The sequence below is a fragment of the Sinocyclocheilus rhinocerous genome, unplaced genomic scaffold (assembly GCF_001515625.1).
Source record: "Sinocyclocheilus rhinocerous isolate Xijiao unplaced genomic scaffold, SAMN03320098_v1.1 scaffold174, whole genome shotgun sequence".
Lineage (NCBI taxonomy): Eukaryota > Metazoa > Chordata > Actinopteri > Cypriniformes > Cyprinidae > Sinocyclocheilus > Sinocyclocheilus rhinocerous.
This window is the reverse complement of record NW_015646289.1, coordinates 148703-158670: the sequence shown is the minus strand read 5'-3', so window position 1 is coordinate 158670 and position 9968 is coordinate 148703. Positions and strand designations below refer to the sequence as shown.

General features: G+C 38.3%; 2 protein-coding genes across 2 annotated transcripts in view; both read right to left on the bottom strand.

Annotated features, from left to right (window-relative positions):
• Nucleotides 1-8384, bottom strand: part of LOC107707183 (cohesin subunit SA-2-like) — a 21066-nt gene extending 12682 nt beyond the window's left edge. The window contains exon 1 of the mRNA XM_016511119.1: nucleotides 8130-8384. The gene's annotated coding sequence lies outside the window, so the exon portion shown is untranslated. The remainder of the gene's footprint in view (nucleotides 1-8129) is intronic.
• Nucleotides 8385-8853: 469 nt separating this feature from the next.
• LOC107707182 (E3 ubiquitin-protein ligase XIAP-like) overlaps nucleotides 8854-9968 on the bottom strand; it is a gene marked incomplete at its 5' end in the record, with an annotated part of 3365 nt that continues 2250 nt past the window's right edge. The window contains one exon of the mRNA XM_016511118.1: nucleotides 8854-9630. Within this exon, the coding sequence (XP_016366604.1) occupies nucleotides 9406-9630 (225 nt within the window). The remainder of the gene's footprint in view (nucleotides 9631-9968) is intronic.

The following is a 9968-nucleotide window of genomic DNA, read 5'->3' as shown; positions in this document are numbered from 1 at the left end:
GTTCATCTGCTTGCCTGTACAAAATATACATCATCAATAAGGTGTTTACTGAATTTCGCTTTTTAAAGGGTTAGTTCACCCAAAAATGATATGCATGCAACACCCGCTGAGTGGCATTAAACAGCTTGAAAGATCAAAGACAATTTTTAATATAAGTCCGACTGGATTCGTCTGAAAGAAGAAAGTCATAAACACCTAGGATGACTTGAGGGTGAGTAATTTGTGGGCTAATTTTCATTTTTGGGTGAACTAACCCTTTAATATCTGCGTTTTACTACATTACTACTTAATGCAATCTGCGTAAAAATAACTGTCGATCAGTGGAGCAAAGCTTTGTTTTGCCCTCCAGGTGGGCGGTCCTATAAGGATGTGACGTCACGTGAAAACTATCAATAGCACCATTTCAAAACAACGATAACAGTAAATATATAAAGCAGATATTTTTGCCTTCGGAATGATTTCTTCCTTTCTTAAGTTAATGATATTTAAAAGCACACTTTCACAGAAAGCTATAGTCCATATTTTACATAACATTACCCTCCAACACAAAACTCCTTTTCTGACAATGATGTTAAAGGGATAGTTCACCCAAAATGACAAATCGGCTAGGGCTGTGCAATTAATTGTAATACAGTTTCGATTTCTGCCTCCAACGATTATGAAAATACAATAATCAAGATAAAACGATTATTGCGCCCCATTCCGCTCTCTTTCCAGCGGTGACTTTCGCTCCTCCATAAAAGCCCAATTTCACGTGCAAATCAGAAAAATCATGCAACGTGACTTTTGCAAAATGGGACGTGCTTGATTTATTTAAGTTGATGTATTCATGTTTTTAAAAACGTGAAAAAGAACTTGTGCTGTTCCGAATAAGGAATAAGGAGATCCTGCGAATCTCGTCAGTAAAGCCGCTTCTGGTGATTAGTAGTAAATCTCCAGCATGTGCTTTCAGATGGAGTGGCATTTACTACACAGAGCCGTAGATCACTGACAAGCTACCCAAAATCGCGTTCAAAATCGCAGGCGATTCAAGGCGAGGCAATTTCGTTGTGAAAGCGAAACTACTTCATTGTAAAAGCGAAACTACTACAGCATATTATCTTATGTAAACCACAAGAAATCAGTGGTTAAGTTGTATTTACAACACTGTTCCAGAACAGTTCAACCCAAATATTCAGATGTGTGCAGCGCATTTTATGGAGGACTGTTTCCTGATCCTGGTAGAGTATACTACAATGCCGGCTGTTCTGACTCACAGACTGTAAGTACATTTTTTATATATAAAGAATTTGCCACTGACGAATGAAACGCGAGTTTTGAGCAGAGTAGAGTAGCGCTTGTTGTTTGTCATTTCTCCGATCACAAATGCAGACAGGCTTTTATGTTTACGCGGCATGATGCAACGCGTAAAAAGGCAGTATAAGTCATTATAACCTCGCTTTTCAGACCGATGAGCTTTGTAAAAATCGATGCGTTTCAGAAAGGCGGGGCATAGAGGAGAAACAATAATGTACAGTATGTGGAAAATAATGTGTTTTTTTAACCTTAAACCGCATAAACACATTTCATTACACCAAATACACAAAATAATGTTATTTTTAGCAACATCATATGACCCCTTTAACCATCGAGCACCACTGAAGCCACACCATATGGAGAAAAATACTGGAATGTTTTCCTCAAAAACCTTAAATTCTTTGCGACTGAAGAAAGAGAGACATGAACATCTTGGATGACATGGGGGTGAGTAAATTATCAGGAAATTTTTATTCTGAAAGTGGAGTAATTATTTTAAAAACTGTTGCTGTACTGTATCATGCAAAATACCTATTTAGTTGTGTGTGTTGTGTTCGCTCCGTGCAGCTTGTAGGTCTCTGTCTAACCGGCTAACAGCAATATCTGTTTGCTCGCAATTGTCTAGAAATTAGGGGTGTAATGGTACGCGTATCGTGTACCGAACGGTTCACGGGCAAATTCCAAATGGAAGTGATCATCCCTATCCCCTTGGAGTGGGGACTTTGGGTTGTTATTACTTGGAGTTCTGATAAAGAATAGAGCAATACGTTGGTGTACAAACTGCAGTACTTTATCAATTAGTTTCTGCATTGGGCTAACGCATATACCATGGCTGTTTGGGTGTTTACCACCGAGCTGTGGGCCAAGTAATGGTGATGGGCGTTCCGTTATTGACATGCGCTGCACGCAGTAGACCAATCACAACAGACTGGGTCATCAGACCAATCACCGCAGTTTAGCATCACGCAAAGGAGGGGTTTGGAAAAATTAATCGTTGAGCGAACCATTTGGGAGTCGTTGAGCAAAAAAGGAAAAAATAAATGCATATTATAAGACACTGAAAGTGTTTTTTGACCTTGCATGCATGTCAACCTGTTGTTGGGGACTCCCAAAACCAAAATATGAACCTTTCATAACTCATAATAGGGGCACTTTAAAGTTTTGGTCATATGGCCCACTCATAATCGTGTTAAATAATCGTGATTACAATATTTACCAAAATAATCGTCGGGGTGCACATAAGTGGTGCGCATGCGTGACCAAAATAATAAATGCACTTTGTAAATAAGTTCAGACTGCTCATTTGCGCGCTGAAATGGTTGACAGCTGTTAATGTACAATCGCCGTTTTAGATTGACTAACTGTAATACTGTATAAGATTTCCATTCAAACTGAAAGTATAAATCTAGGCTATACACTGCCGGTTTTAGAGCAAAATGCAAAACTGTGACATTTCATTCAGACGCGCTTCACTTAGGCGCTTCACTCAGCAGCGCATATACTTACTTGTCGGCAACCCGCCCAAATAAAAGCTTGATGATTTTAGGTTTGAAAATGCTGAAAATTAATACTTTTTTTTTTTTAATTAAAAATATTAGCATTGTATTTTTTAAGTGTACTATAAAAGAATTGTATTTTTATATAATACTCACATTTATTTTAAAATATAATAGTATTACTACACTCTAATTGTTATTTTGCTTATTATTTTATTTAAACATACAAAATAAATAAAGTGCAATAATACTATTATCACTATTATTAATTATTTTTTTAGAGCTATATTTAATGAGTCACACTGGTGCAGTGTGAGCACCAAACCAATTCTCCAGGTGCTCTCATGAGAACCAAACCGAAAAACCTATGTGCACCCCTGATAATCGTGATTATGATTTTTGTCATTATCGAGCAGCCCTAAAATCGGTCATCATTCGATCTCCCTTGTCGTTTAAACCTGTATGGCTTTCTTCTGTGGAAGATAAAATAACATTAAAAAAAGTTTTTGGGAGTCAATAGGCGAGTACATTTTGGGTGAAGTATCACTTCAAATGTGCTTAATAATAATAGGACAGCCATGATAATTTCTCTATGAACTACAACTGTTTTTTAAACCAGTTAGTTCTCACTTAAAAAGACAAGCTCTTTAACATGTTCAGCAGAGGAGGAAGATATTAGAGCAATGTGATATTATCACCCTATGAGAGGACCACAGCTCTGCAGTGAAATATGCCTGAACTCAGACCTCACTAAATGGCTGTTGCACAATGAAACAGGATGTTGGGCCAGCACCTATCAAATAGCATATTTGCAAATAGCCAACGGCATTTAGTTCACATCACAGTCACAAACTGCTATTGCTAGTCAAAGACCGGTGGTATTAGAGAAAGGGGAATTAATATTTTAAGAAATAAATTCAGTAACAAAAACCTGGATACAGCATCAGTGCAGAATCAATGAGCTCACATTCACTGTACAGTCCTGTTCATCTGCCACTGCTCAGACAAATACACAGTCCCACACTAAACTCACACCTTTGGCTGAGAGGTTTCAGAAGAACCACTGCACTTTACACACTTTCAGACAATCAAGCCAACAATCAATTAATTTATATCTGCCTCTTAAAGGCAGAGTGAGGGATTTTTCAAAAATGCTTTAAAAACTGATTCGGGCCGAATCGCAAAACAAACTTGTAGCCAATCAGCAATAAGGGGCGTGTCTACTCGTGATGTGGAGGAGAGCGCGTTCAGTGCATGGGACGGACATTAGCCGAGCCAGCGACAGAAAGATAGAGATGGCGGATAAAAAACAAAAGAGGAAAACGTCTGCGGAACGATAAGGCAAGAAGTAGGACCCGTGTAAATATCGGATCAGCTTTCCAGCGCTGGAGAGAACTCAAGGAGCGGAGGCCTGCGATCGGACGCCGAGGTTGCTTTGTTTCTTCTCAATAGGTGAGTAACACCGTGTCTACAACAACTAAAGTCTGCCTACACTGGACGCGATCAAACAACATTGTCAGCACGTCATAAATAGAACCCGGCAGCAGTTTTCTGTCGGGGATTTGTTGCGCCGCGCCGCTCACGTCCGTAGACACGGTGTAACATTGGTTTTGCTTTGTTTCACAGAACTAATCGTTGCCTGGGTTGCGTACGTATATGTGGGGCGGAGCTATCAAAATAGGGGCAAGACCCTTTTGGGGTAGGGGCGTGTTTGTTTTGGTGATTTCAAATATAAACATTGGCTACCAGAAATCCCTCACTCTGCCTTTAAGCTGGGCTAGGAAGAATCTTTTCTTTTTTTAATGTAAACCTATGTACTAACATCAAAAAATAAGTACAATCAATGTACTTATTGTGTTCATATTGTACTGCAAAACACTTTTGCTGCTATTGTGGTGGGACACGGGTAAGGTTAGGGACAGGTTTGGTGGTGTATGTAGGTTTAAGGGTGGGTTAAGGTGTAGGGGATGGGGAAGGGTCAACTCAACACAGTGTAATTATAAATGTAATTAGAGAAATTAATTACAGATGTAATTACATGCAGGTATTTTATAAGTACAATGTAAAAACATGCAAGTACACAATAAGTGCAACGTATCAAATTATTTATTTAAATGTAACACAAGGCCACCAAATATAAAGTGGGATGAAACCTTTAAGAAAGCATAAAGTGAACAGTCAATATGAATGGACGGAGAATTCCTCTGATAAATGCTAAATCTTGTAAAGTGGTGCTTCCACCTCAATCTATCATTCTGCATAATTTGTGGCATTTGACTATATATTCAGAAATGCCTGTGGTTGAGAGGTACACATGAAAAGTTATTTTATTCATGCTGAAAAATTTTTCTATGTCAAAAAATTGCACTGTATACATTATTTCACTAAACATCAGGCATGAGTTATAAAATGTTTTTCCCCAAAAAAGGCAGATGTGGGTTGAGCTGTGTCAGTGAGAGAGAGTAAAACGGCTAATACAGATACACTATTTGCTGGATGTTATTATGAGTTATAAAATTAAGATTTTACCACAAAATGGCATGTACTGTAAAGTGTTTCAGATGCATTGAGGTAAACTGCAAGAAAAATTTATATTAATTCTATACGGTTGATTTTTGTTTGTTTGTTGCATTTAAATATTCCGAATATAAAAGCATGTTTGTTTGTTTTCTGTTTGTTAAATGCGTATGTTTACAATAAAGTTGCCAAAATACTGTAATTTCATTAACATGTGGCAGCAGGAATCCTACAACAAAAATATAATTAGATGTATGAGTTTTACTTTTCATTTATCCTTGCACAGAGGACCTAAATAAATAAGTAACTAAATAAATCAGTTTACACCTCACTGGATTTAAAAATATAACTAAAAGTACTTTATTAGGCCGTTACTGAAATGCTACTTCCTCTCTTACAAGTCACTTTGAGATGAAGGCAACGCAGCAGAACACTAAAGAGCAGATGGCATCTGTGTTGACAACAAAAGTATTTTCATCAATGATTTAGCAGGTTTGGCGCCTTTATCATAAATGCACTCCTTTAGTCAGACAACATTGTGGAAATATTGAAAAATACCACTACATCAAAACAACAGCACGAGTGTGGAGAATTACAGCGCAATGAAAGTGATAGGGGCTGTTCTGAGCTGTGCCCGCGGTTCAGAATGAAAACAAGTGGGCGTGGCTCTGAGTCCGTCATATCGCTCTGCTTCCTTGCTGATTGGCTATCCAGCTTCCACCGTTTCCAGGAAACATCTCCGAGCGCCGGGGCTTCACGTCTATCTCTGTGCCCATATAAGGGAGTAACACGTCCGCACTCCTTTTCACCGCATCCAATCAGAGGCCGGCTAACATTTGAGGACGTAAACATGAACAGAGAGAAAAGGAAGGAACCGGGCCACCGCTGTAAAAATGACGCATTTAGACACTGCCCATTATTTCAATGGGATCATTTTGTGTGATTAATGTATATTCTACGAATATTCTGAATTAAATGCTCTCTTAAAAGCATTCCAAGGAGAGCAAGTATTCTAAGGACATATTACCCGCAACACTTTGAATTCGGCCTTATATGTGCATAAAGAGGTGTGGCTTTCAGTACCTCAATGTGTGCGAATCAAATAAGTTTTAAATAGCATAAATCACAGAGTACATTGAAAGTCACGGAATAAAATAGATATGCTGAATACGATGTTCCTCTCTGCACCAAATGCAGGGCAAAGCGTGTGCTGAGAACGTGAGATGACAGTTATGTAATACCCAGCAAGTAACAATAAGCAGAATTTATGCGCGGTGCACAGACGCAATAAAGCTCAATGTTCTTTATAGAATAATCGGCGGTAAGGCGGGAATTCAAAACCCATGGCATCATCATCGACAATGTGTTCGAAGGAAAAGTGGCGCCAAATGACGGTTCTATCCACAGCCATTGTGACACACACACACACACGGATGACAATGACAGCTTAACCCAAAACTAATACTGCACCATTTCATCCTATGCTTTCCAGTTCCTGTTCGCTACCAATGTGTGGACGGATCAGTTGTGTATATAATATATAAAACACACAATGGTAAACCGGACCTAGCCTCTACATACATTAAAAATTCTGTCTAGAGCATCCGCTTCCTCTTATCATATAATAATAATAGTCTAAAATACCTACTTTGTACGCTAAGCCAAGTAAACAAAACTCCTTTAAAATATCGTAATGAACTGCACAGATCTTGCATTACGCAAATAACGTGTTAGCTTCACGTCCCATTCATCCTATGCTAACTTCATAATAACATGCAGCAAATAATGGATCAGTATTAGTTATTTTACCGAGTGACAGATGAATTTGCGCCAAAATACCGTAAAGTTTGATTGGACGCACTGCCTCTGACGTCAACAACAAAAGATATGGGAAGTCTCTTTTCCCCCTTTTAAAAGTTGATCGGAACATTTATTTTGCTGCCCTACATAAGCACTATTACATAGTTTCATTAAGCATGGTTTTAGCACCCTATCAAAACAGAAGTGAGACCCATTTTTGGGTCACGACCCACTGGTCTAGAGAAGTGAGAAATAATGGGATCTGCTAATGTATGGAGCTAGTACGTGAAGTTGAGTGTTGAGATCAGGCGGACGCTCGCAAACTCCTCCTCGTCGCACTTCTTACCACGATATTACTTCATTACTCGCGGTGTTCTACTTCCAACGCACAATTATCACCGTTAAACGACGAGCTTGTTGGCGCAGATACAGGCTAAAGTCGCACAATAGTCTGACGGAACGCTTTAAAACACGATCAGAAGAGGGAAAAAATCTCCATCTTGAAGTCTATCCAGCACAGCTGTTTTCGGGATTCTCCATTTTGGCTCCGCTCGTTTCCAGTCATTATGCACGCGCACCTACCACACGCTTACATATAACACGTAAAAATGGCCAGCGAGTGTGTTTAAAATTGACAATGTGATGAAATTAGCATAATAGGTGCGACATCAGCTTTTCCATCTCGGAAAAGGGGGGAAAACATCGCGTCCTCGTCCTCCATCTTGCCTCTCAATTTGTGTTCCTGACTGTGCAGGGTAAGGTTAGCCCGCTAGCTAACGGTTTACTAATGAAACGCCACGAAACACGCAAACTACGTTCGTTCGTGAAAACATAATACGCTTGTTTGAATTCCCAAAGAGCACGGCGAGGTGGTTTTTATCGTTTAAATGCGGCAACGGAAGCACGGCGGCTCGTTTCGTATCCTGTCCCTCGCTTATCAGGCTAGCGCGGCTAACACATCAGCCAAATAACCCTAAAGCCACTAATTTCTATAAATCTCTCCGCCATTTTACCACTTACCCGATCGTCAGGGTCGGTTCCGGATTGTTTATAAGGACTTCTTGAAGCGCTAGATGGACTCCAGTGGCTTTAAAGTGCGCATTCGCGGCTATTTCACGGATGTAGTTTGAAAGTGGCGGTCAGAGGCGGTTTTGGACACGCTCTTACCCGCTTGCTCCGTTCGGTTTGTTGTTCCGATCACTCAGAGAGAAACTGCCGGTGTAGAGCTGCCACCTGGTGGACAGTGGGGGGACTGCAGAGGTGAGCTCGAGACTGACATTTAGTGGTCGAGGCCTTTAGGTGCAAATTGCTCAGTGCAATAGACGCTAGTGTCAGAAATTATCTATTTTATTATTAGGGGCAATATTTGCTTCTAGATTTTATTTTTGTGGGGACATTTTATAAAGCTCTTTCTTTCAGATATTTCATGTATCTTTAAAAAATGCGCAAGCTATTATAACATACATTTACATAAACTCATTTTTAATGATTAAAAAAAAAAACTAATCTGACAGCCACATGCTATTTAGAAGCACTTACTAACCCCATAAAACATAACACAATATGAAATGTATAAAATGAAATACATTAATTGGTAAACAGGCAGAAATTATGGCAAGAATTGTGTTCTGCTGTAAGCATAACAGCTTTTAGCCTCACTTTCCAGCTTATGAATTTTAAAACTGACAGATGAAACCGAAGAGAAAAGATCCACTGTGAAGTCCAATTTTATTGTCATTGCAATGGATGAAAAAAAAATTATTAAAAGGAATTACAACAACAGCAAAAGTATCAGAAGAAAAACTAATTTGGACTGGTGAAGTTTAAATTAACCTTGATTAAAAGTCAAGCAATTATTTTATAATAAATAAATTAGATCAAATATAAGGAGTAAAACATGATTGTCAAAATATTAAACAATGACAAATGTTCATAAAAAGTAGTCTACATAAAGGCACTATGGTGATTAACATGAATCTGAGACTGTATTTGGGGAAAGCAGCTAAAAGGATTCAAGATGTCGTATTCTGCAATACGTAGTATTCTAAATTACGTAGTGTGTCCCTGCCTTGATCAAAACCAAACACATCTATGTACAGCTTGTTATTTTGAAATCTTAATGAAAAAATAAAACAATATACTGTAATTTTATCATAGCTTAGTACATCTACATGTCTACATATATATACACAGCTTAAATTTTACACATCTATGTGCAATTTTAGGAATGATTACATTCTGCCACTTTCAATAAGCATCAGCATTTTTTTTTTTGGAGTGTTGGTTTCTTTGTCTTTTAGGCATTGTAGATCTTGATCTTCTGCATGATGGCGGCACAGCAGATGGGACACTTGTTCAGGGGTTCTGAGCATTTCTGACAGGTGACCAGGTGTCCACAGGGAATGAAGACAATGTTAATGTCACTGTCCATGCAGACTTTACAGAGTTTCTCCCTCTGGAGTTTCTCAAGTTTCGTCATGGGGTCCTCTGTAGAAAATATGTAAGAAACAAACGTAACATTAAAACAACATCAAAACACAGTGATTCTCTGCTTATTTATTTTATTATATTTATCTTATTTTATTTTATGAAGTTTGAACGCTGTCAATCGGTCAATCTCCACAATGTTTGGCATGCTATTTTTAAGAGTATGATTTATGCAAGTAACAATTGTATGTTCCAAAAGTTGCAATATATTTGCAGGTTAAAGACATGGAAGTACTTGAAACATTTAGATTTTTACCAAATCACTTTAAAAATGATAACTATTTTACATTGGTAAGTAAAGTGTAAATATTGTTTTAAGCAAAACCTAAAGCAAAGCCTTATATATATATATATATATAAATATATATATAT